Source organism: Oryctolagus cuniculus, chromosome 15 (assembly GCF_964237555.1).
Source record: "Oryctolagus cuniculus chromosome 15, mOryCun1.1, whole genome shotgun sequence".
Lineage (NCBI taxonomy): Eukaryota > Metazoa > Chordata > Mammalia > Lagomorpha > Leporidae > Oryctolagus > Oryctolagus cuniculus.
In genome coordinates, this window is record NC_091446.1 from 35,860,577 (window position 1) to 35,875,755 (window position 15,179).

The window sequence follows — 15,179 nt, forward strand, 5'->3', positions numbered from 1 at the left end:
GAAAGTTTCTGATTTCTCTTTTGATTTCTTCTATGACCCATTGTTCATTCAGGAGCATGTTGTTCAATCTCCATGTATTTGCGTATGCTCTAGGGATTCCTGAGTTGCTAATTTCCACCTTCATTCCACTGTGGTCTGAGATGATTCTAATTCTTTTAAATTAGCTGAGACTTGCTTTATGGCCTAGTATGTGGTCAGTCCTAGAGAAGGTTCCACGCACTGCTGAGAAGAATGTAAAATCTTTTTTTTAAACTTTTATTTAATGAATATAGATTTCCAAAGTACAGCTTATGGATTACAATGGCTTCCCCCCCATAATGTCCCTCCCACCCGCAACCCTCCCCTTTCCCACTCCCTCTCGCCTTCCATTCACATCAAGATTCATTTTCAATTCTCTTTATATACAGAAGATCAGTTTAGCATACATTAAGATGTCAACAGTTTGCTCCCACACAGAAACATAAAGTGAAAAATACTGTTTGAGTACTAGTTATAGCATTAAATCTCAATGTACAGCACACTAAGGACAGAGATCCTGCATGAGGAGTAAGTGCACAGTGACTCCTGTTGTTCAATTAACAAATTGACACTCTTGTTTATGGCATCAGTAATCACCCTAGGCTCTTGTCATGAGCTGCAAAGGCTATGGAAGCCCCCTGAGTTCACTGACTCTGATCATATTTACAAGGCCATGGTCAAAGTGGAAGAATGTAAAATCTTTAAATGTAGGATTGAAAGTTCTGTAGATATCTGTTAGATCCATTTGGGCAATGGTGTCGATTAAATCTGCTGTTTCCTTGTTGATCTTCTGTCCGGTTGATCTGTCTATTTCTGAGAGTGAAGTATTGAAGTCCCCCACTACTATTGTATTGGAATCTAAGTCTCCATTTAAGTCCCTTTACATACATTTTAAATAAACAAACTGGTGCCCTGTAATTAGGTGCACATACATTTATAATAGTTACATCTTCCTGTTGAATTGAACCCTTAATCATTATATAGTGTCCCTCTTTGTCTCTCTTAACAGTTTTTGTGTTAAAGTTTATTTTGTCTGATATTAATATGGCTACAACAGCTTTTTTTTTTTTCATTTCTGTTGGCATAGAATAATCAAATTATTAGAGAACACTGGAGAAACCCTGCAAGATATTGGCACTGGCAAAGACTTCCTAGAAAAGACCCTGGAGGTGCAGGCATTAACTGTTGGGATTACATCAAATTGAAACGTTTCTGTACTGCAAAAGAAACAGTCAAGAGAGTGAAGAGGCAACCGACAGAATGGGAAAAAATATTCACAAACTATGCTACAGATAAAGGATTAATAACCAGAATCTACAAAGAGATCAAGAAACTCCACAAAAACAAAACAAACAACCCACTTAAGAGATGGGCCAAGGACCTCAATAGACATTTTTCAAAAGAGGAAATCCAAATGGCCAACAGACACATGAAAAAATGTTCAAGATCACTAGCCATCAGGGAAATGCAAATCAAAACCACAATGAGGTTCCACCTCACCCCGGTTAGAATGGCTTACATTCAGAAATCTACCAACAATAGATGCTGGAGAGGATGTAGGGAAAAAGGGACACTAACCCACTGTTGGTGGGAAAGCAAACTGGTCAAGCCATTATGGAAGTCAGTCTGGAGATTGCTCAGAAACCTGCATATAACCCTACCATTCAACCCACCCATCCCACTCCTTGGAATTTACCCAAGGGAAATTAAATTGGGAAACAAAAGAAACGGTCTGCACCTTAATGTTTATTGCAGCTCAATTCACAATAGCTAATACCTGGAATCAACCTAAATGCCATCAACAGTAGACTGGATAAAGAAATTATGGGATATGTACTCTATAGAATACCATACAGCAGTAAAAAAAACAATGAAATCCAGTCATTTGCAACAAAATGGAGGAATCTGGAAAATATCATGCTGAGTGAAATAAGTCAGTCCCAAACGGACCAATATCTTATATTCTCCCTGATCGGTGACAACTAACAAAGTACCAAAAAGGAAACCTGTTAAAGTGAAATGAACACTATGAGAAATGGTGACTTGATCAGCCCTTGCCCTGACTGTTGATGAAGAACGTAATACGTTATCCCTCTTAGTATTTTTTTTGTTTGTTCTACTTAATACTATTGGTTGAATTCTGTTATTAACACACAATTATTCTTAAGTGTTGAAACTTAACTGACATGTGATCCCTGTTAAATATAAGAGTGGGAATAAGAGAGGGAAGAGATGTACAATTTGGGACATGCTCAAGCTGACTTGCCCCAAATGGTAGAGTTAGAAACACAACAGGGGATTCCAATTCAATCCCATCAAGGTGGCATGTACCAATGCCATCTCACTAGTCCAAGTGATCAATTTCTGTTCACAATTGATCATAATGAAAGGACTAAGAGTCAAAGGGATCACATAAACAAGTCTAGTACCTGCTAACACTAACCGATAGAATAAATAAAGGGGAGAGTGATCCAACATGGGAAGCAAGATACACAGCAGACTCATAGAATGGCAGATGTCCTAAACAGCACTCTGGCCTCAGAATCAGCCCTTAAGGCATGCGGATCCGCTGAAAAGCCCATGAGAGTATTTCCGGCATGGAAAGCAAGACACTCTGGCAAAAAAAAAAAAAAAAAAAAAAAAAAAAAAAAAAAAAAAAAAAAAAAAAAAAAAAAAAAAACTAAATGAAAGATCTCTGTGAGTGAGATCCCAGTGGAAAGAACAGGTCTTCAAAGAAGGAGGTAGCTTTCTCTGAAGGGAGGAGAGAACCTCCACTTTGACTATGACCTTGTCTAAATAAGATAAGAGTCGGCGAACTCAAAAGGCTGCCATAGCCTTGGAAACTCATGACTGGAGCATAGGGAGATTACTGATGCCATAAACAGGAGTGTCAATTTGTAAAGTCAACAACAGGAGTCACTGTGCACTTACTCTTCATGTAGTATCTCTGTCCTTAATGTGCTGTACATTGAGATTTCATGCTATAACTAGTACTCAAACAGTATTTTTCACTTTGTTTTTCTGTGTGGGTGAAGACTGTTGAAATCTTTACTTAATATATGCTAAACTGATCTTCTGTATATAAAGATAATTGAAAATGAATCTTGATGTGAATGGAAGGGGAGAGGGAGCAGGAGATGGGAGGGTTGCAGGTGGGAGGGAAGTTATGGGGGGAAAGCCATTGTAATCCATAAGCTGTACTTTGGAAATTTATATTCATTAAATAAAAGTTAAAAAAAGGGCTCCCTGTGAGTACAACATAAATTAAAATATGCTATCACAAAAATTTAAAAGAAAGCATCAAAAATGGGAGGCAGACAAATATCAATTTATTCTCAGACTTTTCCTATGAGCTACATGAATAAGTTCTCTTTATATTCATAAAAATTTTTTAAATCAGTCTGTACTTTAAGCAGCAGCATGTAATTGTTCAAGTAAAGTAACACTCAGTATTGACAAAATGACATAAGGGAAAAACTTTGGCCTCACAATCAAAGATGACAACAATTTTTTCATTAATACATTACTTTGAACTTGTTTTAAAGATTTATTTATTCATTTGAAAGGTAGAGCTACAGAGGGAGGGAGACATAGAGAGAGATCTCCCAATCATCTACTCACTCCCCAAATGGCCACAATGGCCAGGACTGGGCTGGTCCGAATCAAGGAGCCAGGAGCCCCATCGGGGGTCTCCCATATGTGTGCAGGGGTCCAAGCACTTGGGCCGTTCTCACTGCTTTTACCAGGCACATTAGTAGGGAGCTGGATGGTAAGTGGAGCATCTGGGATATGAACCGTGCCCATACGGGATGCTGGCATCACCAGGCAGCAGCTTTACCCACTATGCCACACGCCCAGCCCCACCCTTTATCATATTATGTCAATCCTCATTTTACACCCATTCTTCCCAAGAATCTCAAAATAAAGATTGCTGAGAATTGCTTCTATTCATATTTGTAGATTAACTCAGAGGGCAAGAAACCAAACACAGAGCTACTTCCTGCGATTTCTACTATGAGCAAGCAGCTGCAGGAATAGCTGTATGAATGGGAGGGTTGCAGAGGCAACATGGAATCCAGGTCAGCATTCTACGAATCAAAACCTCTGCACCAGAGTGGTTAAGTTACTTCTATAATATCACATAATGTACCAGCTCAAGAAAAAGCATAACTGTGATGTTTACTCATGGATCATCCACCCCAAACCCAATCATTTTGTGAGCTAACCCTGCTTTCTCAACTAGTGTTTGATGCACAAAACAGTCTTCAGTATTCAGAGGTTCCTGGCAACATCTACACTCCCAAACATTCAATCTCCTTGACATACCAAATTAGGGTATTTCAGGCAAAGAATATGATGAACATTTTTCTAAGTGTTGATTGTGGAACACCCTTGTAAGCAGCAAAAGCTTTGTAGCAAAGGTCTGAGACCAAACTGAGATCCCTGGGCATGCTGTTGGGCAATCACCCAATGACTGTCCAGAAACTGAGTTTACAAATTTGATGGAAAAACTACCATCCAAGGGGCTCGAATGCCAGCTCTGTATTGAGATATTTGGTCTCTTTTCTGTAAATAAAGGGCTCAACTTGATGTCCCAAGCAGTCACTTTATGAGGCTATGATATGGACAGGACTGTATTGGTCAAACATTCACTTCATCATTTGATATCAGCGAAAATGTCACAAAAGATGGCTCAAAACTCCTATCCCTCCACAAAGCTCTTGAGAAATTGAGTAAAACCAGCCTGAATAAGTTGACCAGAACTTTAGACAACAGTGAAAAATATACAGCAACAAAAGAAATTAGAATGAAAGAAAAACTAAATTAAAATAGTAAGAAAGCTTTGTTTCATTTTTATTTGCCCTTGTTCTACCTCCCTGCCTGACTCAGCAGTGGTCTTGACAGGGCAGCCTTGTTCCCAGGGAGGGGCCCTGATTCCTAATTCCAGAAGAAGAGGTTGTGTCTCTGTTCTGACCTGCCTGAGAGAAACCTACAGAATTGAAAGGAGGCATTTGCCATTGCTTCATCTAATGCATAATTCATTTAGGGTGGAAAAGAAGCAGGTACTTCTCCAAAACCCTGACAGGCAAATGGAAAATTACAGCTAACCTGTAGCAAAGGACTACAATTGAGGTACACAATAGAGCACGTGACTCTGGGAAGAAGAGCTGGAGAGTGACTAACTTGGGCAATTAGGGCATTCAAAACTGCCTATGTATACTGAGGCATTTAGAAAACTGGGGACATGCCCTGCATAAGGTTCATGGGCATGGAGTGTAACCAAGGAGAGATGTTTTTAGAATGGATGTATTAAAGCCTGGTGCCCATTTAACAGTGAAGGATATTTTTGTTGGTGATATTAAAGATACAGGAGAACATACTTTGAGAGACTTCTTTGAAAAGCATGAAAAAACTGAAATTACAGAAGTTATACAACATAGGTAGAGTAGGGGAAAAAAGAGGTTTGACTTTTGTTAACAGTTGATAAAATTGTTGTTCAGAAATACCACTCTATTAGTGGGCATAGTTTTGAGGTGAAACAAAAAAAAACCTTTGTAAACAAAAGATACAGGCTGCTGCCAGATCACCAAGAGGCTGAGGTGCTGGGTCTGGCAACTTAATGGATCATGGAGGAAACTCTGGAGGTGGTGGATGTAATTTCGGCAGTGGTGGAAACTTTGGTGGAAGAGGGGGCTATGTGGTTGGGGGCGGTGGCAGCAGAGGAAGTTATAGAGGAGGTGTTGGAGGAGAGAAGATACGGAGACCGTGAAGATAAGCATGGTGGAGGTACTGGTGGCAGTAGCAGAAGGGGCTACTGGTTGTGGTGGACAGATACGAGGACAGATATGCTAGAGAAGGAAGATGTGATGGTAAAATGAAGGAGAGAATTTTGGAGGTAACTATGGTGGTGGTGGGCATCACAATGGTTTGAAAGTTAAAGTGGATGCATCAATCAAGTTATGGGTTTATGAAAGGGGGTATTTTTGGTGGGAAAATCTCAAGAAGTTCCTATGGTGGTGTTTATGGAATTAGTGGTGGAAGTGGTGGATATGGTGGTAGAAGATTCTAAAAACAGCATAAAAAGGGCTACAATTTTTAGCAGGAGAGAGAGCAAAGGGTAATGGGTAAACCTGCAGGTTACTTTGAGACTATTCTCCCAAATGCATTAGGAAACATAAAAAACAAATAGGAAGGAACAATGACCCAAAGTCAGAACAGTTACTGCAGGTTAAACATGGAACCCTTCTTTTCCTGGATGTCATAGCCACAATTTGCTAAAAGTGCAGCTATTGATTATATAATGTAGTGCTGAATAGGTATACATTCTTGAGGCTTTTTTTTTTTTATCTGTTGTAGCTTCATCATTTATTTTTCTTTTCATTGCATCAAGTATATTTCTATAAATTGTGGTAGTGGTACTAGGAATAAAAAATATGAAGAATGTTGAACTTTTTACCAAAAAAATAAAAGAACAGAGGGTGAACATTAGGTGCAGTGACTGAAACGTCACTTGGGACACTCACATAACATATTGTAGTGTGTGTGTTCACTGCAGTGTCTCCAGCTCAACTTCCAATTTCAGCTTCCTGCTAATGCAGCCTTGGGAGGCAGCATTTTATGCTGAAGTATTTGGGTCCATGGCACCCACAGAGAAATTGGATTGTGTCGCAGGATCCTGACTTCAGCTTGGCTCAGTGCTGGCTACTATGGGCAACTGAAGAGTTAAATCAGTGGGTAAAAAGTCTAATTCTGTCTGTCTCTATCTCATTCTCTCCCAGGCTCTCTGCCATCCAAGAAAAATGAAAACAAATAAATAGTTTTTAACTAAAAAAGAAAAGACTTGAGGAAACACTGAACTTGCACCTGTGGCTAACACCTAGGTTCTGTTTAGCCAACAAAAGTGATCTAAGGAGTGTCCCAACACAGGTCTTGTCCCAGAAAAAGTTTAATCTTCTTTCTTCTCTACTTCCTTCCTTCCTCTCTTCCTTCCTTCCTTCTTTCCTTCCTTCCTTTCTCTTTCTTCCTTTTCCTTCCTTTCTTTCTCTCTTTCTCTAATTGTGCGTACATATCTTTCTCATGTTTTACTTTCATTTTCAAGATAATTTCTGTCAAAACCAGCTGAACACAAGCTAAGATAAGAGAGAATGTAGAAATAACATAAGACATACACATATACTGTTTTTTAGAAAATGTAGAAAAGTCACTAAACAAATAGCTACTACAGAGAAAAGAAAAAATGGAGGCCATAAGGAGTCCATGGCCAAAAATGATGAAAGAATTTATCTTCAAGACAAAATGCTAAGTCATGCTGTGAAGTGAAAAGAAGAGACTGCATATCAATTTTCAGTTCTGAGCTCATCAATGAAAAGAAGAGAAATGTTCTCTCAGAAAGAGGGGAACCTGAACTCACCTGTACCCAGGGGGAATTCAAAATCTTGAAGTTTTCATTGAATTTTCCCATCAAGTTAAGAAAAGTCTGATCTCTATAATCAAAACGGTTCTGGAAAATCACAGAGCAGATCACGTTGCAGGGAGCAGCGCCCAGGATAAAGGTGGGATCACAGGGTGAGCCTGAAGAATGGGAAACATTTTTAAATACTATCTTTTATATATTTAAATACTATTTTATATACTATTTTAAATACCATTCAAAACATCCATATGAAACTTTTAGCCTTTGAACTAACATGCAGAGTTAACTTTAGAATCTAAAATAATATTGACATACAGACTACCTTAGCAGCAAAATCTTCAAAGTGCTTACAGCAACACTACAGTTTCCCCAGCCTAGCTTATTTAATGATGGCTTTCCAACTTCTGCAAAAACACCCACTGCTTGAAGAAAACATCACTGCTTCTTTGTGCAGGATTTGATCCTAGATCAACGTTATTTTAGAAGGAAAAACAGAAGCCACGTAGTAACTCCAATTGCTTGTGTAGAACTCTACCAATTCTGAGAGCATACAGACAATTAAAGAAGGAAACAGGGAACTTTTATAAACGTTGAATAATTGAAGAAATTATATATAGAAACTTCAGAGAGGAAGACTAAAGAGAAAGTGTATGAAACAATTCAGGTGTTTGATGGAACAAATATAGCCAGAAAACCATCGATGGAATGTGAAAAGAAACTAGCCCAAATGAACAAAATTATACAACAGCTTTGCTTGCATAAAACTAACAGGAAATTAGAAATCTTCATTTCAAATTTAAGTGATAAGGACAAACAAAGGTTAAATTGATGAGTGAGGGCCTTTGATGTTTTTGATGGAGAAAGAAAAAAATCATTCCTGCCCTAAGAAACAATGTCCATCATCACCAATCAGGCTGCACACTTAGTTTATCTGACAAAACCTGTGGCCTTGTAGAATTCTAGATTATTGCTTCACATAGCCATCAACAGAACACTGTGTCACTATGAATTTTTTAAGATTTTATTTATTTATTTGAAAGACAGTGTTACACACACGGGGGGGGGGGGGGGGGAGACAGAGAAATAGAGAGACAGAGAGAGAGAGACAGACAGAGATTGGCTAATTAATGATGGTTAATTTCCCAAATGGCCACAACATTAAGTGGTAGGCCACAACATTAAGTGGTAGGCCAAGCCAAAGCCAGAAGCCAGGTCTACCACATGGGTCCAGGGATCCAAGCACTTGGGCCATCTGCTACTTTCTCAGGTGCATTAGCGGGGAGCTGGATTGGAATTGGAGCAGCCAGGATGCAAACTTGAGCACATATGGGATGCTGGCAATGCAGAAGGCAGCTTAGCTGGCTGCATCAGTGTCACCTCTGTCACTATGAATTTTTTCAGTGTGGCCATCATGTAGGTCAATTTCATCACTTTGCATATAAAAACAGTTAAAGCAGAGTTTTAGGGTTTTTTTGTTTGTCTGTTTTCTGTTTTTGGTGGGCAACATTTGAATAAAATTGTTCTAATCAAAAGATCAATAAACTTCGTATGTAAAAATCCCAGGATTCAGCTGCTAAATGTAATTAAAGATGACCTGAATCAAGAATGTATAAAGAAAGGATAGGGGGCCGGTGTTGTGGCGCAGCCGATGAAAACACCATCTACAGCACCAACATCCTGTATGGGTGCCATGTGAGTCCAGGCTGCTCCACTTCTGATCCAGCTCTCTACTAATGCATCTGGGAAAACAGCAGAAAATGGCCCAAGTCCTTAGGCCCCTGCACTCACATGGGAGAAACAAAAGAAGCTCCTGGTTCCTTTCTTTGGTCTAGACCAGCCACAGCCCTTTCAGCCATTTGGGAAGTGAACCAGTGGATAGAATCTCTCTCTCTCTCTCTCTCTCTCTCTCTCTCCCTCTCTCCCTCTCTTCCTCTCTCCCTCTCTCCCTCTCCTCCCTCTCCTCCCTCTCCTCCCTCTCTCCCTCTCCCCTCCCCTCCCCAACCCTACCTTTCAAATAAATAAATAAAATTATTTTAAAAAAGAAGTGACAGGGAATTAAATAATAGAAAGTCTGTTTAGTTAACTTCTCCGGTCAGGCTCCTTTTCAGCTAAAATACAGCAGAGCACTAAGCTTTCATATAACTTTTATTTTAACCTAGATGATGAAAAATACCTTGGGTTTATGAATTTGAATTTTCTGAGAGAGAGAGAGAGAGAGAAACTTCATTTTCTACCTTTTAATTCATTTAGTAAACATAATTAAGAATCAGATAACCTATGGAACCAAACTGGGCATCAGACTGTTTGTAACAAGCTCTTCGGGCATGAGTGGAGCTGGCAGTGGGGTTAAATAATTATCATAAAAGTTCTAACCCCAAATCAATTGCTTTTAAATGCACTTTGGGTTTTGTTTCTAGTCAGATATGATGAGGCCAGCAAAACAAGAGGTGAGGGCTACTGAAAAGACAAGTGGTTCTGCACAGTTTCCAAAAGAAAAAAGCATGAGGGAATGCAAGGGAAAACCAGGAATGGCTGGGAAGGAACAAGAGGAAGCAGGGAAAAGAGCTGACCCTTTATCAGGGTTTTATGGGAAGGAATGAGTGAGGCAAGGGATTATGTTGATTAAGTTTAGAATTAGATAATCTAAATGACATAAAAACCCCTGGGCTATGGGCAGGGTATGAAGGTCTCTAGTGTTCTAGTACCTGGACCTAGAAGGACCTAAGGCCAGAAGAGTATTGGTTTGGTATGTGAGAGTTTGATAATAGAGACATTTGGAAGTATGGGCTCTACATAGATTGGTCTGTGTACCAAGGGCATGCTATGGACACAATATTTGCTGTCTTTAGGAATGAACCACCCATTGGAGTGGACGTCCTACCCTGGATCAACAACAGTGCCAGAAGTCAGGCTGGTGCCACGGCTCAATAGGGTAATCCTCCGCCTTGCGGCGCCAGCACTCCAGGTTCTAGTCCCGGTTGGGGCGCCAGATTCTGTCCCGGTTGCCCCTCTTCCAGGTCAGCTCTCTGCTGTGGCCAGGGAGTGCAGTGGAGGATGGCCCAAGTCCTTGGGCCCTGCACCCACATGGGAGACCAGGAGAAGCACCTGGCTCCTGCCATCGGATCAGCGCGGTGCGCCGGCCGCAGCATGCTGGCCACAGTGGCCGTTGGAGGGTGAACCAACGGCAAAGGAAGACCTTTCTCTCTGTCTCTCTCTCTCTCTCACTGTCCACTCTGCCTGTCAAAAAAAAAAAAAAAAAAAAAGAAGTCAATGTTTCATTAAATATAGAAAATTTTTAAAGTGATTAATTTACAAATTAAGAAGATGAAATATGGGAAAGCTGAAATGAAGCCAATTTAAAATTAGAGATGATGGAATGGTTAAATAAATCATTCTATATATTGTTCTTTGTGTAATTTTGCAGAATTTAGCTATAGTATATATTGATTCAAAGTATATGAAACAATACAATAAGCATTTAAATAACATTAAGCTTATATTTGATAATTTTAAGACAATTATTTCATCCACAGGAAAAGTGTGATTTATGAGGACTGTACAAGGAGATCATAGGCAGTTAAAATAGAAAAAATATCATTACTGGTAGGCATTGTAAACATGGGCCATAAAAATCCCCTGGACATGTCAATGAGGCTCATCCTATAAATGTAGATCAATTAAGTGAAAGCACTTAGCAACTTCTCATATTCCATAAGAAAGTGATGAAGTCATTCCCACCATGCACCCTGAACTAGTATGCCCTGGTGAAATGTTCTAGAACATTACCCCAAATTTATGCTACAGAAAAACAATCACACTTCATTCCCCCCCCCCAAAAAAAATGAGAGTTAAAAAACAAAGCAACTAAGAGCAGAAAAAGTAAGACGAGGCTTTTATTCCCAACTCTGTATGCAAGGTCACTGTGTGAAACACAACCAAACGTGCACAAAATCACCCTTGACTCTCAGCTTCAAATAGTCCCTGCTCCTCTAGGGAGCTGACAACAAGGACATAGAATGAAAGATTTTATTATTCTTGCAATGTGTCCACGGCCATCACTGTGTTAGGTAGGAAGTCAGAAATTGAGCCTATGTGTGTGTGAGACAGGCCTGAAGACCAGCACCTACTGCGGAAGCTCCAGAAGCCCAGCATCTTGCACTTCATAGTCCTGCTCAGACCCTGATAGCCTCCCAGATGGTCCCAGCCCTTCCCTCAAGGAAAGCAGTAGAATTCTCTCTCCTCAGGACCAAATGGGTTACCTGACCTGATAACATGAGGTAATAAAACCTTCATGGAAGCCCCCCATCTGCCCTGCGCCAGCAAATCTGGGGAGGAATCTGCTAATTTTCACCCAACAAACCCTACTGCCAGGACTCTCCATCCTTTATCCTGGAGGAGAGGGGGAGGTGGGTAAACAGACTCCCTTAGAAACCTAGGGAGTCCAATCAGACTGCCTGCTCAGCCCTCTGCCTCTCTTCTGAGTCACCCACCTGGCCTGCACAGGTGTATTCTCCCCATTCAACCAGGTAACCTCGCTCTCCCCCAGTCCAAGTGACTGGACGCTGTCTCTCTGTCCCTTCCATCCTGATGGATGCTCTGTCCCTAATAAAGCCTTATCACTCTGCTCTCTGTCTCACACCTGAATTCTTTCTTGCTTGAAGGCAAGAACCCCATGGCTTCCACGACTTTTCCTCAGGTGACAACCGGAAAAGACAGCATTCTCTTACGGACATATAAAGAGTCACCCACCATTGGTTTTTCTCAGCTCCTCCACCAGGCAGCGGGCTTCCTCTTGAACTCGGTCCTCAATGCCCCTCTTCCCCATCCCGAAATTCCGCAGGGTCATGAGCGAGAAGCGTCGCATCTCCTTCCATCTCTTTCCATTGCTGAAAATGATGCCTATGAGGAGGAGAAATGGAAACTAAAGGAGGATCCCAGGCAAGGAAAGGGAGCTGACACAGGCAAGGAAAGGGAGCTGACACAGGCAAGCCTGTGGACCGGTCCGGCTGTGCAGGAGGGGACATTCACATTTCTGTTCCCCACCCCTCTCCACCATCACTGACAAACACACACATACACATGCACACACAAGCATGCAAGCACTGACCAAATCCTTTATTAACTTTTGCAGTCAGTGGGAAAACATCTCTTTCAGAAAACTCCTCTCCCAGATCAACCAAGGCTTCTTTCACTGCATCATATCCACATATCACCACAGCGGGCTTCATGCCCAAATACACAGTGAACACAGGGCCATAGACTGCAGACAGCTGAAAATAGGAAAGAAAATGCAAATATGAGCAAAAGAAATCTCATTTTCTACATAGTGAGCATGACTCAGATGGGTATGACATCATATGGATATTTTTGTTCTGTTAAATACAACATCAAACATGTCTGGATGTTATATATGGGCATGGTGGTGACTGCTATAGCTCCGCAAACAGTGACTCCCGAAAGGCAGGCTATTGCAAGGCAAAATAGTATGCAGATTATCACAACTAGTCAACATATTGAGCAAGATTTTTTACTCTGTTTTACAGATAGATTAAATTTTTAAAATTTCTATTCTTTGTTACATGACTAATAAATGGAAGATCCAAACTTAAACTGTACTTTGTCAGCCACCGCTGCCTCAGCACTTTATCAGGGCTCCACGTTCAAATCTGGGCCCACACCCAGCTGCTGTACCACGCTGCTCCAGATCATCCACAAAGCTCTTCCCAAGGGAATCAGACTCAGAAGTGATAAATACTAGAAATCTACGTTTGTTGAAATCACCCAGATAATCCTAGTGCCCAGAAGTTTAAGATCTGCTGGTATTATTAACACAGAAAGAGAGCGGATATCATGGAGTTACGGCAAGGACCAGCGTATCTCACTGGCAGACAATTTAACCCCTACTGTACAATCACAGTCACAGAAAGCAACTTTGTGCAGGTCCAGAACTGTGCCATTGCCACTCAGCATACCCTAACTCATTCTTTGTTTCTTTCATGTATATGTTTTTAGAACCAAAGATATTTCCTTGACACCAGTAATAATTTGCTTCCTTCTGCTTTAATTCCCTTGGTTTATCAAAACAGAATACAAAAAGTAAACATTTGATGATTCTTCATTAAAGTCATTTATAATAAAACACTCCACTACTATTTCTTTTTAGACAACAAAATCATTACTAAAATGATTGTGAAACAAAGACAGTAGCATTTTATTAGTTTGACTCTACCTTAGAACTTTAATATTTCTATACTGGCAAATTGCATCAATTCATTGAACTATTTCTGACAATGACATATCAAAAATCATAATCCCAAAGAAGTATTTCTTTTAAACAAATATTTTACTAATTTGTCTCCCAGTAATATATTGTATTTAAAATCTGGAGTTAATTACTTAACCTTTAGAAACAATTGAAGTATGATAATGTGTACTTACTCTGGTTATAGATTTGCTCATGTCCTTAAAATCTAACTGTAGGATGTTTCCAAGAATTGGAAAAGGAGTGGGTCCAGGAGGAAGCTTCCCTCCCCGATGCCTCTGTTTCCAGACTGAAAGGAGAAGCAAACAGGAGAGACAGAGCCCCAGCACCACCACGGGATCCATGGGAGCCTTCTCTTCTTCCTGAGACAACTGAGTGCTGCAAACCTCAGGCTTTTAGAACACTCCCTGCAAATAATGTGTGCCTTTGACCTATAAAAGCAAACAATGGGCCAAATGCACTTAATGCCTCTTTTGAATGGACTTTGGCTTATGAAAATAAGGCACTATTTCTTCTTACTCTGTTTTCCATTGCTTCCCCTATCCTTATTCCAGATTAAAAGTCCTGGTCCACCTATTTTATGGTGAGGCACAATCATTTTTTATGACTTATGTTAATAACTCCAGGTGGTTCCAATGAGCATTCAAAATTGAGAGCTACTGTAATAACTTTTTGGATAGAAAAATTGTCCAACATTCTGACTTATTAAACTGATGTTAGTTGGGAATATATGACACTGAGGGCAACCTGTGTATAACACACCTTGTATATAAAATGTTTATCCTGTAACACTTTCTGAAACACTAGATTATTTTCCTTGAAAGTGAACAATTCTTCAATTATTTTAGATTCTACAGTAACATTACAATACTAAACATTATACCTAAAGTAACTCATGCATCAGCATGTTGAATAATTCAACACGTATCAAGTAAATAGTCACGTCTTTCATCATTAAACCCCTAAAAAAAATCACTTGAGTGTAGGCATTATTCTTTTTTCTTTTTAAACGAGGAAGAGGAGGAGCTCAGAGACAGGAAATCTGTAGTGTCCCATTGTTCAAACATGGCAGAACTGGGATTGGAACTGAGAAGCTTTGATGTCCAGTATGGTGCCTTTTAGCTCACACCTCAGCTTTCTCAAGAGCAATTTTAGAAATGAGCTTTTACTCTGAAAGTACACTACACTGCGGGGCCGGCGCTGTGGCTCACTTGCTTACTCCTCCGCCTGTGACGCCAGCATCCCATATGGGCTCTGGGTTCTAGTCCCAATTGCTCCTCTTCCAGTCCAGCTCTCTGCTGTGGCCCTGGAGTGCAGTGGAGGATGGCCCAAGGGCTTGGGCCCTGCACCCACATGGGAGACCAGGAAGAAGCACCTGGCTCCTGGCTTCGGATCGATGCAGTGCCAGCCATAGTGGCCATTTGGGGGTCGGGGGTGACCCATTGGAAGGAAGACCTTTCTCTCTGTCTTTCTCTCACTGTCTAT

General features: G+C 40.5%; 1 protein-coding gene across 1 annotated transcript in view; it reads right to left on the minus strand.

Moving 5' to 3' along the window:
- LOC100346305 (cytochrome P450 2C1) overlaps positions 1-14,337 on the minus strand; it is a 49,848-nt gene extending 35,511 nt beyond the window's left edge. Inside the window, exons 1-4 of the mRNA XM_002718524.5 lie at positions 13,871-14,337; positions 12,540-12,702; positions 12,182-12,331; positions 7,430-7,590 (exon numbers count right to left, since the gene is read on the minus strand). Of these exons, the coding sequence (XP_002718570.2) occupies positions 7,430-7,590; positions 12,182-12,331; positions 12,540-12,702; positions 13,871-14,038 (642 nt within the window). The 5' untranslated portion in view covers positions 14,039-14,337. The remainder of the gene's footprint in view (positions 1-7,429; positions 7,591-12,181; positions 12,332-12,539; positions 12,703-13,870) is intronic.
- Positions 14,338-15,179: the final 842 nt, after the last annotated feature.